This window comes from Ammospiza caudacuta, chromosome 7 (assembly GCF_027887145.1).
Source record: "Ammospiza caudacuta isolate bAmmCau1 chromosome 7, bAmmCau1.pri, whole genome shotgun sequence".
Taxonomy (NCBI): domain Eukaryota; kingdom Metazoa; phylum Chordata; class Aves; order Passeriformes; family Passerellidae; genus Ammospiza; species Ammospiza caudacuta.
In genome coordinates, this window is record NC_080599.1 from 25509601 (window position 1) to 25535615 (window position 26015).

At 41.7% G+C, this 26015-nt stretch overlaps 2 protein-coding genes across 4 annotated transcripts; one reads left to right on the forward strand and one right to left on the reverse strand.

Moving 5' to 3' along the window:
• The first annotated feature begins 4658 nt into the window (after positions 1-4658).
• Positions 4659-21353, forward strand: RO60 (Ro60, Y RNA binding protein). The gene is made up of 8 exons (XM_058808605.1): positions 4659-5229; positions 6001-6221; positions 6487-6633; positions 7875-8012; positions 8239-8355; positions 9131-9244; positions 9644-9790; positions 10672-21353. Exons 1-8 carry the CDS (start codon positions 4659-4661, stop codon positions 10822-10824), a joined length of 1608 nt encoding a protein of 535 aa, XP_058664588.1. The 3' UTR covers positions 10825-21353.
• GLRX2 (glutaredoxin 2) lies at positions 19517-24224 on the reverse strand. 3 transcript variants are annotated; one of them, XM_058808610.1, is made up of 4 exons: positions 24206-24224; positions 22635-22704; positions 21743-21919; positions 19517-21216 (listed from the first exon to the last, which is right to left on the reverse strand). In XM_058808610.1, the coding sequence occupies exons 2-4, from the start codon at positions 22695-22697 to the stop codon at positions 21097-21099; spliced, it is 360 nt and encodes a 119-aa protein (XP_058664593.1). In that variant the 5' UTR covers positions 22698-22704; positions 24206-24224; the 3' UTR covers positions 19517-21096. The 3 variants fall into 3 exon arrangements, with proteins under 3 accessions (XP_058664593.1, XP_058664591.1, XP_058664592.1); XM_058808608.1 differs by lacking the exon at positions 24206-24224 and adding an exon at positions 23600-23649; XM_058808609.1 differs by lacking the exon at positions 24206-24224 and adding an exon at positions 23404-23494.
• Positions 24225-26015: the final 1791 nt, after the last annotated feature.

Consider the following 26015-nt stretch of genomic DNA (forward strand, 5'->3'; position numbering starts at 1 on the left):
CCGTCACGCGTGTTTATCGTCTTTATGGAGAGTGACAGCTGCCATCGCAGCTCGCCGGTATCCGCTTTAGGTGCTTCGATCTCCTAATTCTGCCCTACGTCAGCTAAGCTGCCTTGGCCCCCCAGTCAGTGCGTTTTTTAAAGCACACAGGCTCTTTCAAATTCTGCAGTAGAAATGCGTGGGTGGGTGTGTGGTTCCTATAATGGGATGTCTGCCGTGCTGCTGTCCACCGCTCCATCCATGGTTTGGGAGGTGTTCTCCGGGCATCCCGGCTGACATAGAGGTGCTTATTTCCTAAAGTATGAGAACTATGTGGTCAGAGCTGTAGCACAAGGCTGATTTGTTACAACCATGTAACTCAGTGTGATGGTTGTGGTCTCTGCGCAATTAACTAGAAGACATTCCTTATAGTCTGCAGGTTAATGCTTATACAGAATTTAAAGGACAGGGAAGCAGAATTCAGTTTCTCGTAGATTGAAGTATATGTGGTTTTAAAGTATTCAAAGGCAATTTGAGAAGTTCTCTTTAAAATGTTAATGCTTTTTTGGTCATAAAAGACCAGACTGTTTCAAAGTTTAATTCCATGAGATTTTGCTACAAAGTGTCATTAGTTGTTAACGTAGCAGTTTAACTTAAGAAATTAAATTACAACCTGTAGTCCTGTTAAAGCTTTATACTTTACGTGGTTTTTTTCATCCATCCGTGAAACTTGTCAGACATTTTATTTCTTAGGAAAGCTAGGACAAGTTGGAAAAGTCACGGAAATGAACAAATGTCAACTTAAAGAACTGAATCATGCTATGGTACAGCAACATACAAATACTGACTTACTACTCTACATGTATAGACTGTTTCAGAGCTGTCAAAGTCATATTTTACTTACACATTTCTATGGCAGCTGAAATAGAGTGGGTTTTCTCTTTCATTAGTAATGGTGAACAGCCATGGAGTTTAATTTAGCAATTTTTGTTATAAAAATCCTAGTCTGGGACTTTTAAGAATTGCTGTTTGCATTCCTGTAGTTCAGAAAATGAAAGTGCTTATGGAGCCAGAATATTGTTGATAAATCCTCCACAGGTGTTTTATGTTCAAGTTACCTACTGCAGCTCAGCAGGTGAAGAGTAGGCTTATAGCAGAGCATATGTTAAGTGAGCATCTGCATTTATACACCTGTTAGGGTAAAGTTGTCTCTGTTGTACAGGTATTAAAAAAAATAAGCTTTAGGTCTGGGCAGAGGAGAGAGATGGGTCCAAGGAAGGGAAAAGCTTTGGGAACTCTTGAGGCTGGGATGTAATACAGGGTTAAAAATGAGTTGAGCAGCTCAACTATGAATAAGTGCTTTTCCAGTAACTCTGGTGAAATGTAAATCTGATCCTTTTATTGCGACTGCTTAGTAGTAAGACTGGTGGTTTGCATCAGCTATTGTTGATTTCAAAAGTAATTTTTAAAATACAGGCTTATTTTTAAGAATTTACAATTTACATTAGACAGTTGTTAGAAATTGTAACAGAATCTGGGTTGGTAGCTTATAGCATAAGCTATAAGCTTATGCTTTCTTTCCTAAGAAAGCAAATTAAGAAGCTAAGTGTCAGAAAAACTATTTGAAACTATCTTTTCTATTATGGGTTTGTGTCAGAATTATATGGATGCAGGTGTATGCCTCTTGCCAGTGTTGTGAGTCCATGAATAGCCTGGTCCATACAAAAGTAGACATAAAAATTATCCATTGTTAATATCTATAAGAGTTTTCTTGCTACCAATTTCCCTCTATGAAAGCTACAGCAAGAAATCATTCTCAGTATTTTATATACATGGACATCTTGTTGTCCATGGGTGATCCTTCATGCTTCCCATTCTTTTTTTTCCTTTAAGATAATGGTGTTTAAGATAATGGTGTTTCTCAGTATCTTTCATGTGCCATTTTTTTTTTCTGATAACTAAATGGATGCTTACTGTGATTTCAAGATTTTTTGTTTGGGTTTTCTGTGTTTATTATGAAACATTATCAACTGTGTAATGAAATGAGCTGATGGAACTGTATTGAAATAAAATTTCTTTAGACATGAAAAAGTCCTGGTCTGGTATTCATGGAAGGGGAATACCACCCTTGTTATTTTCAGTGTATTTGCATGCTTCAGATGTAAGGGAAAAAGTCAGTTCAACATGATGTGTATTTAAGTAGGCTTGTCAGGAAACATGCTTAGAATATATAATTTTAGCTGAGCACCAATGCTGTAAATAATACAATGAAAGATATTTCTTATTAACTTCCAATGAAACCTACTTTCTTAAACCAGGTGCCAGCATACGGCTTCTATTATTATGATTTTATCAGTTTGTAGAGTGTAATGGGAGCACTGATGATGGCTGTTTAATTCTGGGTGCAGATTAGTGCAGATGTGCAAAATCAGAGGAAAGGTGCATTTCTAGTTGCTTGCAGAAAAGGGGAAATTCTCTGTCAAAGAAGTAGGGAAGTTGTTAGTAAATCAATGTTACTTACTGAAACTGAGTGGGAGCGAACCCCTCTGCCTACATTAGTGACATTTTTTTGTGCTACCTTATCCTGGTAAATGGAGCAAATGGCTTTTATTTGTCTTCACTCTCTGAACAAGCAAAAAAGTCAAAAGTAGACAAGCAAAAAAAGTCAAAAGTAGATTAGCTGCAATTCTTGAAAGCTAAAAATGTTTGAAATATCATTTGTGTGGGCTCAGACTTTAGTCCCTGTATTTTAAGGCTTGTGTGAAGTTTAATGGAGTGGACTAATGGTTCTGCCTTTTTAGCTTTCAGTAGGAGCGCTTGGTGCTATTCAGTGTAATTTTCTTATTTAGTGAGAACTGAGTAAACTAAGTTTATTATTGTGCTATTAATGTTTTGAAAGTAGTGGTGATGAGGAATTTGCTTACCCTCACCCTGCTAATTTCATTTCACCTGCATTTGCTTCATTTTAACTGTCCTGGCTTGATTTTTGCTGTGCTGGATATTCTCCAAGTAAGACCAGTGGTGTTGCCCTACAAGTATTACAGCTCTCTTGCAGCTCAGGAGTGTATAAATAGAAAGACCTGAATGATTGTGATTTTTTGTGCTGATTTTTGCTTCTTACCTTCAAGTGTAAAGCAGTACAGAATCCAAAATGTCCCTGTTTTCTTGGCTCTTACTTTGAGCAGTAGACTATTTGAGCCTGTAGCAAAGATAATTTGTTCTTGAGCTGCTTAGTCACTGAAACCTACCATCTATAAACTCCCACAAAGTCTTCCAATTTTACACTTTTTCCATATCTTAGTTGTTCATTTCAGCCCCATTTTTCTTCAGTTGGTTGATATTAACAATTCTTAAGCAAAACAGAGCAGGGCAAGATCTGAATTTTGAGCCACTTAGTCTGCAATATAAAAAACTACCTAAGAAAGTGATGTAATATATGTGAAAAATGCCAATCACTTGTTTTTAAAAGTTTAAAAGCTTAATAGTAATAAAATGGTTATAAAAATAGTAATACAATTAGAGTAATGATAATTTGGACAAATTGAATTAGGACAATATGAGACAATAAAGACAAAGAGTTAGGGACATCCAGGTACCTTTTTCTGGGCAGCACGGGCCCAAAAAGGGATGCTTAAAAACAAGAGCCTGTTGTATATTCATGCACTTCATACATGATACATAAATTCCTTTCAAACACAGGATTCTATCTTGTCTGTGTCAACTTCTTAATCTTAACTTCTTCCTTCAAAGTGGGAAGAAGCTCATTTCTTCTGATAAGAGGGCAATAAATTGTTTTGCTCTGAAAGATTTAGATTGGTTTAGGGCAGAAGCTCACTGTCTAACATAGATGAGAGGTATTGGAAAGTTATTGTAAATACTGTACACATAGTTTTTAGTATAAAGACGTAACACTGCCCCAGGGGCAGGCAACGTTGTTGTGATTATAGTGCAAAGGTTCCATATTGCTAGAGTTTCATACCTCCTTGATGTTTCTCATAGGCAGCTCCTGCAAGCACTGACTCTTCCTTGTCCTCACAGCAGCCACTGACTCCAGTTCTTCCCTCAGCCAACCAATCCACTCTTTTATAACACTCTTCTTATTGGCTACAGCTGCAGCCTGTTAACAACAGGCATGCTCCTAATCTTTTATAATTAACCCAGCTGCAACTCTTCTGGGGGTAAAATTACTTTCTATACTACCTTTATTTACTTATATTCTATCCCTCTACACAGTGTTTGTGGGACTGTCCTGCAGGACAGACCCCAGCAGGGCAGGAGAAAATTTTTTATAGATAAGACGCAATAAACAACCTTGAGACCGGGCATTGAAGAGCTCTGACTCATTCTTCAAGTGCTCAGGCTGGGAAAAGAGACTTTCTCAGGGTCGCAGTGAGCCAGAAAGGCCCCGGTGGTTTTTGTGTGCCACTTACGGGGGTTAAATAGTTTCTGAGTTGGTTTTTAAGAAGTAAGTTAGTCACTATTATAACTTAGAGAGTTTTTTGTTTCTTTTCCCCTAAATAATGTGTATTATGGGACACTTGGAGTATACTTAAATTCATGAATGAAAGCTTAAGATGACAAGCTCATAGACCCCGTGTGTTTACTTTGCTGAAAGAGCAGTGAAGCACAGTTGCTAATGAAAGGTGTTGCTGTTGCAGCAGAGCCCGGCAGTGTGAAGGATGCAGGCGGAGGAGAGCCCAGCGCAGCCCCCGAGCGAGGCGCCGGGGCCCGGCGGTGCCGCCTGGGACCTCACGGACAGCACCCGGCTGCAGCACTTCCTGTGCTTCGGCTCCGAGGGCAGCGCCTACCACGTCAAGGAGCACAAGCTGGGCTTTGAGAACGCCGAAGCTTTGCTGAGGCTCATTGAAGAGGGCAGAGGCTGCCAAGTTGTGGAAGAAATCAAAGCCTTTAGTCAAGAGGGCAGAGCGGCAAAACAGGAGCCCCTGCTCTTTGCCCTCGCCGTTTGCTCGCAGTGCTCTGATGCCAAAACAAAACAAGCGGCGTTTAAAGCTGTCCCCGAGGTGTGTTGCATACCAACCCATCTCTTTACTTTCATCCAGTTTAAAAAAGATCTGAAGGAGGGCATGAAATGTGGCATGTGGGGCCGTGCTCTGAGGAAAGCTGTTGCAGATTGGTACAATGGAAAGAATGGCATGGCTCTTGCTTTAGCAGTTACAAAATATAAGCAAAGAAGTGGTTGGTCTCATAAAGATCTTCTGAGGTTGTCCCACCTAAAACCTGCCAGTGAAGGTAATAAATTTTTATTTACCTGAAAATACTGTGTTTTAAACCTTTTATATTTACTGTGGAAGTATTTTTGGAAACTTGAGTTCCATTGTAGATGAATTCTTAGTGAGGATATCCTGTAAATTGCATCTTAAAAATGTGGGTAATCATATAAAAAAAACACCTTCAAGGTAAACAGAGCTTATCCTCTTAGTGAGGATATCCTGTAAATTGCATCTTAAAAATGAGGGTGATCCTATCAAAAACCAGACCTGTTTATCTTCAAGGTAAACAGGGTTTGTTCATTATTTTCTTTCATATGCCAAGGGAAGACGAAATAACCCCCTCATTTTGTTCCTATTTGGCTACAAATGATGAAATAACCCTTATTTGTTATGTGGGAAGATCTGTTGACTTCAAATCTTAAAATACTAGAATGGTTTGGGTTGGGAGGGACCATAAAGATGATTCAGTTCCAGCCCTTCTTCCATGGGGAGGGACACCTCCCACTAGCCCAGGCTGCTCAGAGCTCCATCCAGCCTTGTCTTGGACACTTCCAGGGATGGGGCAGCCACAGCTTCTGTGGGCAATGTAGCAAATACATGAAGCTCCTTAGTTCTAAGGAGATGAATACACTAATTAAAAGTACTGCTCTGAATTGTGTGTGGCTGACCTTTTCAGTAGGAGTTTGGTAGGTCTGAGAATGAAACCTGCTAATTGATTTGCATGCTAGAATGATAAAATCCAGTATACAAATGGTAATCCTGCTTGAGAAATGGTTTTCTTTTCCATCAGGAATTGCTATAGTCACTAAGTATATTACCAAGGGGTGGAAAGATGTCCAAGAAGCTTATAAAGAGAAAGCAGTTTCTGCTGAGACTGAAAAACTCTTGAAGTATCTGGAGGCTGTGGAGAAAGTCAAACGCACAAAAGATGAATTGGAAGTTATTCATTTGATAGAGGAGTATGGTCTAGTTAGAGAGCACCTCCTGACAAACCATCTGAAATCTAAAGAGGTAGGTAACTTCCTTAGTCAAATTCTCCTCAGAGGTATGAATTCTCTACAGTGAGTAATGCTGTTCAGTCTTAAGTCTAGATTTCTTTTCAAAATAGCCCTTACACTGTTTTTCAAGTTGTTTACCCAAATAGTTAATTTAAAATAATTAAGACCTTAATATAATGTGTACATTTATTTTAAAATAGACTTATTCAATGTACAGCTAACAATTCTTGTGCTTTGAGAATCTCATCTTTCTGTGTTTCCCTTCTCTTTCATCATAGGTTTGGAAGGCATTACTCAAGGAAATGCCTATTTCTGTATTGTTGAGAAACTTAGGAAAGCTGTCAGCAAATTCAGTGCTTGAACCACGAGGTTCAGAAGTGGCAATAGTATGTGAAAAACTGAGAAATGAGAAACTGCTAAAAAAGGTGAGAACTTCATAATCAGTGCCAGCCCTTGTGGATTTTGATTTTTGTTTAGTTATGTAAGTGTATTTTATTTAAAAACTGCAGTTTAATGCCTGCAACTTTATTTTAAAACTTCTGTTTATAATTTCTCATTTGATTCCCCACCTGCTTTCTGAAACATTCAGATAAAATAAGTGTACTGGCAGCTATTGGATCTTTTAAGTGAGGGCTGTGGCAAGCTTTGCTAGTTGGGTTCATCAATTTCTTCTGAGTCTTATAATTCTTAAGTGACTTAAGAAAATAGAATAGCAGCTGAGGGGAAAAACAAGATGGGCAAGGGGACATTGCTCTTTTCTGATTGCTTTATTGTCCATCCAAGTGGGAGGAAAGTAAGAGGGGAAAAAAGAGTTTTCCAAAGAGAGAATAGCATTTTCAGAGATTTAGTCAAAGGGAGAGAGGATGAGTGTCTTGAGCAGCAGTTTTGTGAGCTGGGAAGATAATGATCAGGACACTGAAATTCTTCAGCACTAGAGCTGAATTGAGCACAACAGAAGTCCTTTTTCCCCCATCCTATTGCAATTCCTTTTCTCTGGATACTTCCTGGAGAAGGGAGAGCAAAGATTATGGTGCAATACCTTGATGGAAGATAGACCATGCACAAGCATTCAGATTTACTGAGTTTTGATGCTGGCAGTGATTAAGGACTGAAACACCCCTACTGGATAAAGATAACAAAATGTTGATATGGTTATATAAGTTAAGTTTATACATGGAAAGACAAAAAAATTTGGAGTGTTTTATAGCATGAGAAAAATGAATGCTATGTTCCAAAAATAATTTATTATCCAGTGTTACTGTATCTTGTATAAAGTTAGTTTTAAGTTGGTTCTTTTCCTTGCTCAGCTCCTTTCTCTTCAGCTGAGCAGGGACTTTGTTTTACTGTAAGCCTGTGATGGAAAATAGCACTGGACAATCATAGAGCTGCAAAATCTTACCAGAATTTTGGTGATGGCATCCCATTTGGTGTTAATTAGAGGATTCTTGAGAGGGAGTGGGGTCCATTATCAGTAACCCACAAGTATCGGTTCATCCAACAGCTGTGTAACTGCATGAACTCTTTAGGTTTAACAAATTTAAAGTAACCATATACTAAACCAGTGATTTTTTTTGTAGCAGGAACTTATTTTAATTTCTTTTTAGTTTGTTACTTTTTTTTAAGGAGGTGAAATTTTCATGTCCTTATTTTTGATTTGTACCTGTAGGGTAGAATACATCCCTTCCATATTTTGGTTGCATTAGAAACCTACAAAGCTGGACATGGAAACAGAGGGAAGCTTTTGTGGCGTCCTGATGAAGACATTTTAGAAGCTTTAGATGCCTCATTTTACAAAGCTTTCAAGGTAATAATAGTTCTCAAATTTGTTAAGCTTTCTAAGAGTTGTGTTTTCTGAAAGCTTATCGGGAACAGTTCCTGGGGTTGGTAGCAATTCTGAAACTTTGGCAACAGCACTGTCCTGATGTTACCCAGAAAGTGGAAAAAATGCCCTCTTTAGGAGTGAAAGCAGAAGAAGAAATGAATATATAAATTATGTGTACCTATGATATTTTTGTCTTTTATTTTTTCAGACACTGGAACCAACAGGAAAACGCATTGTAATTGCAGTTGATGTTAGTGCATCAATGACACAAAAGGTTTTGGGCAGTGTGCTCAATGCCAGCACGGTTGCAGCAGTAATGTGTATGGTGAGGCTTTCAATTTCTTTTATTTATAACTGTTTTCAGCTTGAATTGCTTTTTTGATAGAAAGGTGCTCTAAAGCTGGTTAGAAACCAAGAGGAAACTCAGATATAATATTTTTTGGGTACAGGAGGTGTGACCTGGTGCCTCATTGCTGAAAGCTCCTAGCAACCATATTCAGAAACATCAGTTTGAAGAAGTTGGTTTCTGTTGTAAATCAAAGTGGTCAGGGCAGCTTTTTCACGTATCTTAGCCATAATAAAATGGCTTACTATAAGTAAAAAATGATAACTTTATCTTACACGTTTAAATTTTTTCAGAAGCATTCATAGAAATACACAGATTCGATTAAGAAATATTGGGATAATTTTCATGTCTGTTTGAGTTGTCAATGTGGCCTTTATTCACAATCACTTTCCCCTCAGTTTAGTATTCTAAAGCTTCTTGTGTTGCATTCTTTTATTGCAGAGGAATTGAACTTTTGTTGGCCCTTAAAAATAGTTAAGGTTTTATGTCAGAGGGGAGGGAAGAAAATGGAAGTATCTTTGGTTACAGTAATTAGAGCAGTTGTTCAGCTCTTTTTGCAGTGTTTATTTACAGAATATTTATTTACAGAATTTTTAAAGCGTAAAGTGAACCATTACTGTTTATGAGCAGCCATGATGATTTCAATACAAAAGCATTTGTCGTGCTGTTGCGGTAGGTAATGGCTCAGTTCAGACATTAAAAATTCAGAATAATGTAACTGAATTATTTTCACTCTTTTCTCCCTCTTTCTCAGGTTGTGGCACGGACTGAGAAGGATTCCCAAATTGTTGCCTTTTCACATGAAATGGTCCCGTGTCCAGTGACAGCTGACATGACCTTACCTCAAGTTTTAGTGAAAATGTATGAAGTATGTAAAAAAAAAAGTCTCAGCAGTTACATTGTATTTTCTTTGTAATCAATCCTACTACCTTGTTTAATCTGTGTAGCTCTAGTACACGATTAGATTTTTTTGGTGCATTTTATTTAGAGAAAGCCCAGCAAACATTGTTATTTCATTTGCTGAATATTAAACACTGCAATTTAGAATGTCAGTGCTATGTCACAATGAGTTGGCTTGAAAAGAATGTTTTAAAAAACTCAAAAAAATAAGTCTTGGACAAACTGAGATAAAATGAACAAGTTTAACAAAGAAGCCTCTTTGTGTAGTAATTGTAAGACATGAAGCTTACATCAAAAGAAATTTTCCCATGATTTGTTAATTTCTGTATTAATGTGTTCCATGTATATTTATTTTTTTCTCCATAAGATTCCAGTGGGTACCACTGATTGTTCCCTTCCAATGATATGGGCTCAAAAAACTCAGACAGCTGCTGATGTCTTCATTGTATTTACTGATAATGAGACCTTTGCTGGGAATACTCCTCCTGCAGTGGCACTTAGAGAGTACAGAGAGGTAAATATGCTTCTGACTCTTTATGATTAATAAATACTGTACAAAGTAAGTATCAGCTCTAAAAATCTTTTAGAGATTGGACTGGGTGTGGCTTTCTTCAGTAAATAGTTATATATTGTTAAAATCTTACCAAGCCTGCAGTTAGGCAGAATTAGTGCACATATTGCACTAATTGTGTGTATTTAAAACCACAGAATTGCTAAAAGGATTTGTAATTAGCCTCCCCTGCTTGGTGTGCTCCAATGTTCATGAAATTTTGTTACTCAGGGACTGCATGAATTTCTAAATCCTATGAATAATTGATGGGATAAGTTTTTATAATTGTTACAGAATGATATTTGACTCTCAGAACTAAGTTCAACTTTGTCTGCAGTAGATGTCAAAATGTTTCAATGAAGTACTAAAGACAAATGTCAGGAGGATGAGGTGACAGTATGTTGTGAAGAAAGCCTATTGTGTTTTAAAGGGACTGCTCTAAGCTGTACAGCTTCCTAATATTACAATAGAACAGACAAGAATGCCTTCTCCAAGAACATTGCTTGTTTATTCAGCAAACAATCCTTTATGCTTTAAATAAACTTACCAAAAATATGTTTGTCAGACATGGGTGTATGGACTTGAATCATTACATAGTTTCCACCCTGTTGAAATGAATACCAGAAGTCTGTAGTTTGGTTTCCTTAGTTGAGGTTAGCTGCCATTCCAGTGCTGACAGGCACCCTGCAGTTCTGATTCTGGCATTCCTCTTCAGACAGTGCCTTATGCAAGCAAGATTTGGCCCTCTGGCATATTTAAATTACTGTATATGTGCACGTTTTTTATTCTAGATTTTCTGATATTTTTCTGATGTTTTCTGATATTTTTTGCTCTCCTCCCTCTAGAAAATGGGCATTCCTGCAAAGCTGGTGGTTTGTGGGATGACCTCCCACGGTTTCACGATCGCGGACCCGGACGACAGAGGCATGTTGGATATCTGTGGCTTTGACACAGGAGCTTTGGATGTCCTTAGAAACTTCACTTTGGATCTGATTTAACATTTGTAGGCATCTGCTCTTCCCAGTGGGTCCATTGCTGGCAACAGACTTCACCCTGGGAACTCCCAGCCAAATATACTTTATTAGCTCATGGCATATTGTATACATATCAGAATGTTACAGGAGGTGGTGGCACTTCAAGCATCTCTGACTAGAGCTTCTCACTAAGGTGTTTGTAAGGTTGGACAGAACTTCAGTCTCATGCAAATCTAACAGAGAAACTCAGTGCTGGCATCTCTGGTGTCAAACTGTCAGTAGCCAGTGATCCCTCTGCCATTGGAGGAGGCAGCCACATGTCACCGCTGTCACCCTGGGACTTGGCGCCATGCAGCAGCACACTGTGCATTTGGACACTCCTGGTAATGGCTGGCAGTGCAGTCACATTGCCCTTCAGAGTCCTGCAGCACAGCTGGCAGCCCTGCTCCATGCTCCTTCAGAAAGGGATCTCCACTCCTCAGCCACCTTCCTGGTTTCCAGCACCCTCCTTTTCCCAAGGCAGCTGGTTTATTCCTGTACACACACTCACACTCTAGTTGGATTCATTCCCTGACCAGCCTGGGCTCTGTGTGAGCTGGAGCTCCAGAGAGCATCATCCTTGGTGTGATAACCACAGGAACTGGGCTCTGAGTGCTGTGGGCCAGCACCAGCCACTCTGGATCTGTCCCAGGGGTGAACAGGACCCCCTGTTATGATGGGATGGTGGCAGGACCACAGTGTACTTCACAAACCCTTGGTCCCTGAGCTTCACCAAAGTCTTCCTGGCTAGCCTGGCCTGCAGCACATCAATCACCCCATCCCTGTTGTCCTCAAGCTCCACAGCATCCACTGCCTTGAGGAGAAGGGTGGTTTTGCCTAGGCCCAAGGAAACACCACCACAGCAAACACTTTGTGTCAGCATGCTGGACCCTGCTCCTGCTCTCCACCACTGCTGGAGTCAGCCCAGACACCATCTTGGCCACATCCAGCTCCTCAGCAGGGTAAGTGAAGAGGACCACAGTGCTGTCCAGCTCCTCATGGACTTTGGAGTTCCTCTGCTGCAGGTACCCCTGCTGCAGCAGCAGGCCCAGCACCTGCTGAGGATGTGCTGCCTCCACCAGCCCCAGGAGCAGGGCTGTACTGCAGGATGTCCAGCTTCCTGTCCCCCAGGACTTCAGCAGCAGCACAGACCAGCAGTGGCAGGAGCAGGTGGTCACCTCCAGGGCCCTGAGCACCACTTTGGAGTCATTGAGGAGAGTGTAGAGGGAGCTGAGGAGCCCCAGAGTTCAGACCTTGGCCTTTTAGGACTGAGAAAGTCCCTTGCAAACACTCCTGAATGGAAAGCGATGCAGGAAGGCTGGACATTATTCAAGGATCTTAAAAAAGGAGGAGCAGGCTGTCCCATGTGCTGAGAGATGAGCCAGTGGGGAAGAAGACTGGCCTGGTTGAACAGGGAGCTGTCACTGGAACTCAGGGAAAAAAGACCTTTGGAAGAAGGGGCAGGATGCTCTTGAGGACTACAAGGATGTTGTTAGGTTATGCAGGAAGGTTGGGAAAGTGAAACCCCAGCTAGAAAATAATTTGGCCACTGTTGAAATAGATAACAAAAAGTGTTTTTACAAATACATCAGCAGGAAAAGGAGAACCAAGGAGAGAATCTCCATCCTTTATTGCAGGTGAGGGGAAGCATTGCCATAAAGGATGGGAAGAAGGCTGAGGTGCTTGATGCCTTCTTTGCCCCAGTCTTTAATAGTCAGACCAGCTGTCATTGGGAAGACAGAGACAAGGAACAAAATGAGGTCCCTGTAATTCAGGAGGAAACAGTGACCTACTCCTCCACTTAAGTGTTCCAAGGTCCCTGGGGTCTGATGGAATCCACCCAAGCTGCTCTCCACCATTTATCATCAGTCCTGGCTAACCAGGGAGGTCTCAGGTTGACTGGAGGTTGGCCAGTGTGACACCCATTGGAAGGAGGATGCAGGAAGCCACAGGCCTGTCAGCCTGCCCTCAGTGCCAGGGAGGGATGTGGGACATCTGGATCACACAGCACGTGCAGGACAGCCGGGGACCAGGCCCAGCCAGCATGGCTTTGTGAAAGGCAGGTTCTGCCTGACCAACCTGATCTCCTGCTATGAATGGTGACCTCCCTGGTGGATGAGGTGGAGGCTGAGGATGTGGCTGCCTGGGCTTCACAAAGCCTTGGACACGGTTTCTCTCCTGTCTGACAAGATAGGAGCCTGTGGCTTGGACAGGTGACTGTTTGCTGGCTGAAAAACTGGCTGGATGGCTGAGCACAGAGTGGTGGGGCCTGAGTCACATCCTGCTGCTGGCTGGCCACCAGTAGTGCTCCCCAGGGCTCCCTGTTGGGGCCAGTCCTGCTCAGTAGCTTTATGGCTGATTTGGACAAGGGGATCAAAAGCACCCTCAGTTTGCAGATGACACCAGGCTGAGTTGATCTGCTGGAGGGCAGGAAGGCTCTGCAGAGGGATCTGGGCAGGCTGGGGCCATGGATTGAGTGTGGCCCCAAGTGCTGGGTCCTGCCTTTGGGTCACAGCAATCCCAGTCATGCTCCAGGCTGGGGCAGAGTGGCTGGGAAGCTGCCCTGTGGAAAAGGGGATGCTGGTCAGGAGTGGGTGAACAGGAGCCAGCTGTGCCCAGGTGGGCAGCAAGGCCAGGGGCATCCTGGCTGGGATCAGAGAGAGGGGCAGCAGGAGCAGGGCAGGGGTTCTTCCTCTTGACTTGGCACTGGGGAGGCTGAACCTCAAATCCTGTTTGCAGCCAAGAATTGGAGCAGGCTGCCCAGGGAGGTGGTGCAATCTCCTTCCCTGGAAATGTCCCAAAGCCATGTGGATCTGGTGCTTAGGAACATGGCTCTGTGGTGGACCTGGCAGTGTTGGGTTGATGGTTGGACTTGATCTTAAGAGCTCTTTTCCAACCCTCATGGTTTTGTGATTTTTATTAACTTTTTGTGAAGGGAAAACAAGAAAAGCAGATGAGGAATCTCTTTTTTTATTTTTCCTGTTGCACACAATTTAGAATAACAGTGAGAAGTTTGCTAAAAGTGGTTACAGGGTTACATAGTATATAATTTAATTTCATTTATAGTAGACTATAAATATGGAGAGATTTTTAATTTCCCCCATTGCTGTGGAATGCTTATTTGCAAGAATAAATTCATTAATTACTTCTAGAATGGAGCTGGAAACAAATGGGCTTAGTATTTTTAATAATAGCAGTTTACCAGCAGCTTCATTGAGAGAGAGTTTTCTTTGGGCTTTTTTAAATCTTTGTATTTTAAGTGTTAGTAATGTTCAGTGGTTTCCATGGCTATGGTTAAAATCTACAAAAGAAGTTTTTTCTGGTATGTATTGAGACCATGTGACTGTGATACAGTGTAAAAGTTACCCAGGGACATTTTATACTGCTAAAACTGAAAGTGCAAGAGCTCATGCTAATCTTTTTCTCTCTGGATTATCATCTGGGTTTTCAGGAGGAAATATCTCTTTAGGTAAATTGGGGGCAGTTTCTGCACAATACCATTTCAGAAGCACTAGTTTAGAATTAAAAATACTTTACAGGAAGTTCTAAAAACTGTTTTTAGTAGAAAAAGACCTTGGAAATGACTGGGATGTCACATTCAGTCCTTGTCACAACTTCAAGAAGCATCAGCACACCTTCAGTGAGCAAAATTAACAAGTGCATGTGTCTTGGCCTGCTCAGCAAAGCTGAGTGGGAGCAACCAGAAACAAAAGCTACATTTTTTTTTTCAAAAGAATGTATTCAATGACTCAGAAACAATCTTCCTAACAGGAGAGTATTTCATTTTTAGAAATCTTTTTGTAGGTTAGTGTTACTTCTGATTTCATAAATTAATTCAAGCTAACATATTTCAAAACTACCTCCAGTTTATAGTGACCAATTCTTAAAAACTTTTATGAACTGTACAGTTGCCTCCTTCATGTTCACAAAATCATGTTTAGGAAGTGATTGAAACTGGATTCTTTTTTTTAAAATTTTTTATTTTTAGTCTCATAGTAAGAGTGTGACAAGGAGAAAGCCAGTGAGTATTCTACCACTTTGGAACAGAAACTGATAGCAGTTTGTGTGTATATGTATTTAATTCTGTGTTTTCTATGTGTATAGGGGGGAAGTTAAAAGATCTCTTTAGTAGATCAATCTTACAAGATCTGAAAGTTTTTTTAGTGATGCTTTAACAACTTCCTCTAAAACATACATATTTCAGCCTCTTTTAAGCTAATACAAACTGTTTTAAACAGCAAATTTTGTGTTAATTTGAAAATAATTATGATTTATAAAAATATCATGTTTACCCATAGTGGTAAATGACACATCAGACCATATTTTTCTGCCTAAAACCCAAGCTTTTAAATGTAAAATGGAAGTTCCTACTATACTTTTGGTACTTGTAACACTTTTCATTATGCCTCATTCCTATTGATGATAAATTCAAAGCTTGCATTTTGTAGCTGGAATATCTCTTTTGGTGCTAAAATAGGATGTAACATGTTACTGAAGGTATTCTGCTACTTCCTTCCACTCTCCCTTAATGCATAATGAATCCAGAGAGGGAAGCCTTTCCTGACATGGAGCAGGGCTGACAGAACTGCTGGGTTGAGTGTTGCCTTTCAGCCAGCATGAATGTAAGTCACTCCTGAATTCTCACTGCTCTCACAGAATGCTTGGGGACACAGGACTGCCACCAGCTCCTCTGGTGAGTTCTAGAACAAACCAAGTGTTCCTACAAAAGCTGAGACACAGCACTCTGGTGTTTGCAAAAAGAAAATCAGCCATTTCTCATGAAAAATTGCATATCATTTTTAGCATCTAAGCAAACACCATGAGTATGGGGAGTAAGCTCATTTGCTCAATACATATTAATAATTATTTCCAGTAAATGCACTGATGTTTTGGGGTTGGGTTTGATAGTAATGCATTTTAAATGACACAATAGTCAAACATTTGATTGGGTGTTTCCTTCTAAGCTAGAGATGTCAAGAATAACTGATAGATGAGTATCTTTTGCAAGTACTTTTTCTTATTTGCAGTAGTATTTGTGAAGTAATAGGAAGTATTTTGGACTAAATATAAAATGAAAACTTAAAACAGGTGTTTCAAGTAACTTTCAAGTCAATTTATTGCAAATAAAAATTAGAGTAGTTACTAACAGATTGAATGTATGGTTATAGTGGTGTTGCATCTTTGGAAGCAGTACAGTTTAAAATGCAGTTCCTTGAACTAGAGTGTGGAGGTAAAGATGAATTTTTCAGTAGGAGTGATAGAAACTGTAGGTCCCTGTACCTGTTGACACTGGATAGCTGTGATCAGTGATAAAAGGTGGTCATCCCTGCTGGGGTACAGAATGTGCTCCTGAACATGTGTAGTAACTCTGGACTGAAAACCTGGTCAGTGGTTTATGAGATGTAAAACCAGCACTGGTCAGACCACGTTGCCATCTGCTCCTCCTTCAGGATTTGCACTGAAGTAAATGCTGACAGCTGCAATTTTGTACTATGTGGACCTTTCTTTCTGGGAGTTTCTTTCTGGTCTTGCTATTCTCCTCTATTAAGGGGCATAGAGGAATGATGCTGCATATTCCTTGTCCATAGAGGATCTTTTTTATCTGCCCATACACTGAATTTTAGGGGACAGCATGACTCACTTGCCATAACATGGCCTGTTTCTGGTCTTTAGCTACTAAACTGATAATTCCCCAAACAACTCCAGACATGTAAAGAGGCAATAATTACTGTAATGCTTGAAAAAGAATTTAAAAAGTGAGTTAAGACAAAATTGATACACTTAAGCTTCAGTTCAGTGTATAATAAACAACCTACTCTTTCACCAAAAAGGAGACTTTCAAATCAGTAATGGTCATTGCATTGGAGGAACACTGACTGGAAAAGTAGAAAAGGGGCTATAATTGTGCACTGCAGTTTACCAGTAAGCATTGAGCAGGGACAAGTTTAAAGCTAGTTCATTTTATTCAAAATGCTGAATGAAAAAAGGTCTAAATGCAGAGTGCAGCTGTAGACCAGGGAAATGCAGGTTTCCTAAAAATGCAGGTTTTCCAGGTTTCCTGATAGCTAACAGTTACTGGTTTCAGTTTGACTGCCATTTCTCTGTGACCCCCTTGACAATTCTGGAGCTTACACTATGGTATTGAACACTGTAATGTGTTTACTTTAGCTTTAAGAAAGAAGAAAAGCATGTTGTGGTTGGAAGCACAGCAGAAGTGAAACATCCTCTTGTGAGGATTGAACATCCAGGGTCAGGTTTCTTCTTGGAAGGGACACAATAAATGACAGGGAGAGGGCAGGAGGCTATCGAGTTTTTAAAAATAATGCAGTGATCACATCAGCATTGAGTAATACATTCAATAATGAGAGTAATAGTTTTACCAAGAAATAGAATTTTGTGTCAGGAATTTTAGACCTGGAGCAAGGAGTAGGAGAGTTTGAGGTGCTTGTAGAATTAGATTGCAGTCCTCTGTTTCAAAAAGGAGAAGTCTGAGGGTAGGTGTAGTTCTGAGGTCAGCAGGGCCAGTCTAAATGCCCACTATTAGTGTGAGGGCTGCTAATAACTGGCACTAAAATACCTTGCTGCTGAAAACCACTGTTAAACCTGTTTGTCAAACACAAGTCTTAAGGAGGTTTGTGTTGGTTTTTCACATTGCTGTTGTTAACTGATGCCCATAGATGAGTATGCCTTTAAAAGGCTGTTCAACAAAGTATATTCTTGGCTTAAAAACACACCAGCAGTTTGGGAAATGTATTTTAATAATGGCTCTGACTGTAAAAACACTAGAAAGATCTTTGTCTGCATTGCAAATACTGCTTACCCCGTCCTGAGCTCACAGGCACCATAACAGAAGCTTTTGTTTTGGTTCCATTTGTTTTGTTTCTTCTTCTTTTGCTGTCCTCTTTTCTCTGTTAGTGTTGGGTTTTTTCTCCTTTTCCATCTTGTCACCTCAGGCCTATACTTGAATCTTTTTTCACAAGCTCTCATCCATTCCTTTTTCTTTTATTTTTGCCCCTATTCTTCTGCCTTCTTGCTGTCACTTGAGTGTGCTTGCTTAGCTCCCTGCCCCAGAACTGATGGCATAGTATTTCATGTTTCTAATAATGAATACTTTTTTCTATTCTTTAATTATATAAATCTCTTACAAAACATCTAATTGGTTGTATCTGTCAGATTTTTGGTAAAACTGAATGTAAAAATCAGTTACAAAAGTATACTTTATTTATTACAAAAATCCAACATCTGCCTGTGAATGGCTTTATTTGAAAAAAGTAACAATTACAATTGGCTTTTCAAATGTAAAGTTTTTTTCTAGAAGTACTTCAGTGATTTGAAACTTTTCATTCTTTTAAATAGTATCGAGCTGCTGTCATGCAGAATCAGGAAAACTTTTAAATTAATATTCTGAATAAACAGGCAGTTTCTTTGCAGTATTGACAAGAGAAAGTCTTGAAAGAAAAGGCTATAGAAGTAAACCTAAGTAAAGAATCATTTGAGTTTCTTGTGCTTTTAACCCTTTTATTTAGTTTCTATGAAATTCCCCCAGTTTCTAGGTTTATTTTGCTGTCTGCAGTGGTTTGCAGTGCACAGAAAGGCTGCTGTAAGCAGCTGTTCTAATGACTTTCTTGCTGGTAGAGATTTCATCTTACCGTGACACTGTGGGGTGTGCAAATGGCTGAGCAAGAGTTCTGGGGAAAAGGTGAAACACTGACCAGGACAGTGTTTTATGGGTATGCTGCCCTGAGGGAAATCATAAAAGATAAGCTAATTTTAGCAGAAGGTGTGGTGTCTTTAAATATGTGTGCTTACATATCTGGATTTATGATTCTGATACTGCAAAGCGTGGTTTCTTTAGGTATTTCTGCATTCTGAATTTAAGTTTAAATGTATATATGTATTTGCATATATATGTGGTATGTTGAGAACTTTTACAATTGCTTCATTAACAAATAATGAATATAAGTAGCTGTTTTCCTAATGCTACCAGCTTAAGAGTTAAGCACAACTAGTTACAAATAAAATGTCTTTTCATTCTCCTGTAAAAGTGCAGTTCTAATCCTTAAAAATAATTCTGTATTTAAGAAGCAACACATGGGCACATTCACAGCTCTGTGTGCTTCATTAAATAATTCAGTGTTTGTTTCCAGCTTCTTCTGCTTCTTAGAAGCTTGGGAGTTAAGATGGATAAGCAGGTATTCAGATCTTCTACTGGATAAATTTCAATATTTACATCCCAGGACAAGCATATTTTAAGAGAAACAACTTTGTTTTGGAGACAATGCTAGGGGGAAAAGATGGAAATTTTTAATGACTATTCTTGAGGTTCTTAATTTTGGTTGGGTTTTTCCTCCCCTAGATTAGAACCACACTTTAACTGCCATATCATGTTTAATTAACTTAAGCATAACATGGCTTTGTGCCATCCAGTAACAAAGGCACTGTCTTGCTGCTACTTTCTGTGAAATTGTACACAATGAAAAAACTGTTTGGATGGGGAGCCTTAATATGGTTAAAAAGAAACATAGTTAACCCTTTGGGTGCCTTAAGCTAGATCCTGTTTAATGATGGGGCACTCACTTGCATCTGCAGGCACAGCTTGTTTCAATGGCTGCAAGAGAATTTGCCTTAAGTGACAATGCCCTGGGACTTCCACAACTTGGAACTCAAAGGGTTACTTTAGACTACTGGTTAAAAAAACAAGCCTCTAAACAGGGAACAAAATGAAAAAGTCTTTGAAAAATTCCTTTGCATACTATTGTTATTATTTTTACGTGAAGGGTTTATCAGCTTTGGGGACAAAATTGTTGTTAAGCTTCTGGTAAAAACATCACTGGCTGAAGAATTGTACACAGAGCATAAGAATACTTAGTATTCTTATATGACCGTATGTGCAAAATAAATTTCTTTATTAAGTGTAAATTCAGAGAGAGATGCACATCTGTGTAAACCTCGATGACTGTGTCCTAGCACCACACAGGAAACTGCAATAATTAAAATGAAACAAAGTCAGTGTGTTGAATTAGCTGATTACACATTAAAGATGCACAATGCAGACAATTGCATACTAAAGACTTTCTACAAATGATGCAGTTTAAACTGAGTTCAAACCTGCATCACAAAAATGAAGCTGTCAAATTTAAGTGATATTCTTGCTGTCCTAGTTAGCTGCAATTAAAGATTGATGGTTTTTTTCCTTGAGGGAAAAAGTAGTTTAGGTACATGCAGTGCTAAAAGCAATGGAAATAATGGGATTCTTAATTGACAAAAAGTGAGTAAAAAATTATTGACTAATGTTTTTATTCTAATATGTGCACCTTTAGTTGTGCAATGGTCCCTTTAACTGAAGAGTGGGATATAATTTTCTATTTGCATATGAACTACTTTGAAATAACCAAGAGTCTTGGCATTGCCTGGTCTGGCTTTGGATGTACATTGTACTGAAACTATGGAATTTTAGTCATTTCTGTTAGACATTTAACTGAAAGTTAAAATGGCTAGTAAGCTGCATTCTGGCTGTAGAATTTAAGTACTAAATAAACTCTATGCATATTAGACCTGCTTCTCTTGCTCTTATGTTCCATGCTGCTGTTGGATCAGTTGTACCACAGTGTGCAGCTGAGTGCTGGAGCTGCCTGGCCCCCCTGGAAGCCATTCCTGAATGGCAGTGCAGGCTGATCCCTCAGAGTGCAGAGCAAAGATGAAAGCTGTCACTCTCTAAAGCCGCCAGAGTCTTTATTCCCTTTTCTGTTCCATTGGACACATGATTTGGGAGCTGGGTGATCAGGCACTGGTGTACAGGAGAGGCAGACATGCACACACCAGTATCACTGCAAACTGGGTTTGCTTTACACTTCAGTTTGACACAGAATAATTATATTTAAAGAAACCATTAAATAAAATTGACAATTTATTGAGACAAAGCTAGAAAGCAAACTAATGTGCAGCAAAACCCACAGGATTCTTTTTGCAGAGCCTGGGCTTCCCTGGAGCAGGATGTAATCACCATGAAGTGACATCACTGTCTCACTAAGAGCCCCAAGAGTTACAGAATGTTTGCTAATGACCATTGGGCTTGTGGGAAAGCTGAGGCAAGGACACCAAGTAATTCACCAAAGCCATAAAGTCTGTCAAGAGTGATCTGTAATTCAGAAAGCCATGGTTTGAGGTTGTTGAGTGCAGCTCATGCTGTGTCTGTGATCTTCTGATTTCATCTGAAACTCTGTTCATACAAAGGAAGACGAAGCTAGAGGTGGTTGCTCAGCAAGGTTGCCTTGATTGACACTGATTAATTAAAGGCAGCAGTTTGCCTTCCTCATGAAGCCTTTGAGCATCTGTTGCCCCTCCAACACAAGTCCCATTGATAAACACTCTTGGGACCTATCAAGAAAACAAAAGTTGCATTAGTTACCACTTGGGAAAAAGGTAAACATTCAAGCAAGGCCATGTGGACTCCAGTACACACAATCACTGTGTTCTTCTAGATGTGTGTATAATATTAGTGTACAACCCATACTTGTCCATAATATTTACAGAGATGGGAAACTTCATGTGCCCCTCAAAAGTGGGGTGAAGATACTGAGTGGGTGATTGTAATAAGTTTCAATCATTGAGTCAAGTGAGACTATGTAAAATAAAATAAAGTTGTTAAACACAATGGTTTAAATATACAAATGAAAAATGGCTTTGATACTTCAATTATTTCAGTGTCAGTAGGGCAAAGATCAGGTGTGAGGGATAGCCAGAGGGGTTCTACAAGAAGAGACCTCCTGCAGCATTTAATTTAGGAGCTTGTATCCCACATTTACCTGTCTCAAAACAAGAACTTAAGAACGCTATGGATAGAACCTAAGAGGGATGTGTGTAGCCCAAGCTGTTACTATTAAGTATAAGAGAATATACTCACTGTTCTGCCACCAGTCATCTGTTCCAGAATGTCTTGGAACTGCTTTCCATTTCTATTTAGGTCCAGTTCCACAGCTGTGTAACTCACATTCAGACGCTTAAAGAGGTTTTTTGTCATACTGCAGTATGAACATGTTGTTTTAGAGAAAATCACCACACAGTTGCGTGAAATAATGTCCTGTGTGCTCAAAAGAAAGTTAAAACTCAGTGACCTTCAAGCCAATGCACTTAGAATGCTATTGAACACTCCTGAAAGTAGTACACAGGTTAAAAAGCTGCTATTAGAGTAGCAAACACAGGAAAATCTCTGCTGGCACCTCTGAAAGCAGGTTTGACAAGCATCTGGCTCCAAACCAGCACAGGGATGGTGGAGTGTGTGGTACAACTCTGCTCTGCAGTCTGCCCAGCTCCCTGCATCTCCCTACATTGTTTAGGACAGTTTTCTCTGTCCGTAAGGCACTTGGGATGTGCCAGTGGCAAGCACAGTGACCAAAAGCAGTGGCTGGAAGATACACCCTTATCGCTTTACTGTAAATTCAAGGGGATTTCAGGCTATCATTAACTATCAGTAAATTTATAAGACCCACAACTTCTAAAATATTTAACTTTACTTTATATCAGTAATTTTCAAGGTTCTATCCCTGATGCTGATGGCAACACTGAATTTGAGTAGAGGTCTAAAAAAATGCATAAAATGGGTGCAGCCTAGGAAGATCAGGTTCCAGGGCTGTGGATAAACAAAACTGCCAGCATGGCTTGATAACCATGATGAACATAGGAACAGGTTCAACAGGCAGAACTATTTACAGTATTTCTTTGTGTAAACAAGAAAAGGTTTGAAGTAATTTTTAATAAATGCTGAAAATCAGTAAAAGCAACATAAAAAATGCTACCTGTATTTGATTCACGGTAGCACCACACGACAATCCTACACAAGCCGTCTGTCTGTTCCCCATTCTATAGCTAAAAAGAAACGACAGTCAGATCTTCGAGCTTTCAAAGGATGGCCACATTGCCCTGTTTCGTTTCGGTATTTCACTGACTGCGCCATGGTGGTTCCCTTGAGCTGCAGCATGTGCAGCCAGCCCACTTCTCGTGTGCCCGCAGGGCCGGGGAGCAGCGGGATGGCTGCGGCAGGAACAGCCCGGCCCCGAGGCCGTTACACGGGAACCGCTCCGCGCCGCCGGCCACAGCCACACGCACACGGGTGGCACCCGCGGCACCGCGGGCCGGGCACCCCGCACCCGCCCCGCGCCCAAGCCCGGCCCTCATCCTCATCCTCATCCCGAGCCCGGCCCTCATCCTCATCCCGAGCCGGCCCTCATCCTCATCCTCATCCCGAGCCGGCCCTCATCCTCATCCTGATCTCGGTCCGCATCCTCATCCTCATCCCGGTCCTCATTCTCATCCCGAGCCCGGCCCTCATCCTTATCCTGACCCCTATCCTCATCCTCATCCTGATCCCTGTCCCTCTCCCAGTCCCGATCCCGGACCCGGTCCTTGTTCTGACCCCGATTCCCGTCCCTGTCCCGGTTCCCGTCCCTGTCTCAACCCTAATCCAAGTCGTGGTCTCGGTCCCGATCCCTGTCCTTGTCCCCGTCCCGGTCCCTGTCCCGACCCTAATCCTACTCGCGGTCCTGGTCCCGGTCCCTGGCCCGATACCGATCCCAGTCCAGGTCCCGGTCCCGATCCTTATCCCTGTCGCACTCCCAGTGTCGATCCCAGTCCTCGCTCCAGACCGTGTCCTTGTCCCGATCCCAGTTCCGGTCCCGATCCCTATCTCTATCCGTGCCCCGGTCCCTATCCCATTCCCATTCCCATTCCCGGTGCCGGTCCGGTGCCCCCGGCCCGCACTCACCGCCCACCCCAGGCCGCGGCCACGCGGCGCAGCGCCCCCTGCAGGGCCATGGCTCGCGCAGGAAGGGGCGGCGCTCCCTCAGCCCGCCCCGCGCCGCGCCCGCAGGGCCCCGCGCCTCCTCCGGGGCTGCCCGCCGCAATGCCGGGGCTCCGGGAGCGCCGGCCACACCGGGACAGCGCGGGAACAGCACGGGGAACAGGGACAGCATAGAGACAACACAGGGACAGGGACAACACCGGGACTGCACAGGGACAGGCACTGCATAGAGACAGCACAGGGACAGGGACAGCACGGGGACAGGGACAGCTGGGCCAGCACAGTGCAGCACAGTCAGAAGGCCAGCACAGGGCAGCACGGGATGGGGCAGCTTTCCCGGGATAGGCTCAGCAGAGGCACAGAGAGGGGCTGATTTCCCGAGACAGGGGTCAGCAGAGGCTGATTTCGCGTGATAGGGTCAGCAGAGGCACAGAGAGGGGCTGATTTTCCGGGATAGGCCCCGGAGCCGCTCCTGCTGTGAGGGAAGTTGGGGAGGTTTGGCCTCCTGCCCCGCTGACTCCCGATGTGGGGGTTCAGCGGTGCCTTTGCTTTGTCCAGTGTAAAACTTACTTTAATGTTCTCCGTGCCCGTTTTTGTTGCCTGCTCTTCCTCACGTTTCTTTCCTGCCCTGCAGTTCTTCGGTCAGAAACCGACCTGTGGAACAGGAGCGTTGGGAATGGAGTGAATAATGGGCGGGGGATGAAGAGCAGCTCCTACTACCTGGGAAGGTGTGTTACTGGAGTTGGCTAATCGTGTAATGTGTGGAATGTTTTTAGTGGCTCCTGGGAAAAAAAAAATAGGGGAGGTTTTACTTTATGTGGAGGTGTTGGATTTTTATTTCCTTTGCCCAGTAAAAGCTGTTCAACAATATTCTGTGATTTCACCCCCACATACATTGCTGTGGAGCCTGGTCAAATGAGTGTCCTTGGCAGAGCACTCCTGTGGAATATCCTCTGAGCATCGCCTCTGGGGTCTGCACAACAGAGAAACTTTTCTACCCCCTCTTAGCTGAGAGGGTAAATTGTGCTCTGGATCACTGTTCAGTGCTCAGCCCTATGCGTTAAAAAATACTGCAAGGAAATGCACACTTGTACTGATTTGGTTTTGCTCACATGTATCTGTGAAAAAGGGTATGTGTGTTCATGCATGATGTATCTTTCTATTATCTTCCTGGTTGTTGATTAATCTTAAATGAACTTACCTATGATGAAAAATAATCTAATGTTTTGCAACTTAATTTTGCTTTCCTACAAAACACCAGTATAACCTGTTAAAGTAGTGAGAAAATGCAATTGAAACATCGTACCCATGTCATATGATCTCATTTTACTAAATGATAATTTGCTTGCTCATTTCAGATAATGATTTTGTAGCCTAATCTTCTGTGATAAAACTGATAAACTCTCAGGTATCTAATGCCACATGAAAATAGTTTCATATCAAATCCTGATTCAAATATATAAATAGTGCCCAAAAGATATAAATTGTCCCCAAAGCAAACTGTGGGAACTATTTTGTAAAGTCCCAGTTAAAACTTGTAATGAAAGTGTCACGTTAAGAGTAAACCCAGTATATTTTTGCATTAAATTTGGCAGAAAACCACCCCCGGCATTCTAGCTGCTCCTCAGATATCAGAAGGGCTGGGATAGCTGGGTTTAGCTTCGGAGCCGTGGCTAGTTTGGCACAGACATGCAGAGCTGGTGTGGCACTGGAAAGAGATGACTTTTGGAGTTCCTCCCAGCCCAGCCCATGGTTCTGTGCTGGTGGTGAGTGCCCTGTGTGCAGGTGTGTGTGTGAGCCCAGGAAATATGAACCATGCAGCCACAAGCACACTCAGGTGGGAGATGCCAGTGCAGCTGTGGAGGGATAGAATGTAAGAGAATAGTGTAGAAGGCAATCTCACCCCTGAGGGGTTGCAGCTGCACGAATCACCACAGATCAGGAACAGGCCTGCCCTTAACAGGCCACAGCTGTGTCCAATAAGGATGAGTGCTGTAAAAGAGTGGGCTAGCTGCTGGAGAGGGGAGCTGGGGTTTGTTGGCTGCTGCTGAGAAGAAGGAGTCAATGCTGTGAGAAGCTGCCTGTGAAAAATCACCAGGAAGGTATGGAACTTTTGCAATAAGATGACAGCATGTAGCAGTTAGAGTGTGATCACAGACACAGGCTGGCCTTCCCAATTTCCTGAGCAAGCACCTGGTATATTTGAGGGCTGGAGTCTTACCCAGGAGGTGTCCCTGTGGGGAGGAGATAGGCAGAGCCCTCTGACAGTGCCAGGAATCAGAGGTGGAGTCTCCTCTGACCTCCCTCACCACTACAGCCGTATTTATATTGTTTCCAGTGAGTGACAGGGGAAGGTGAAGCTGTGGCTGACACAATTTCC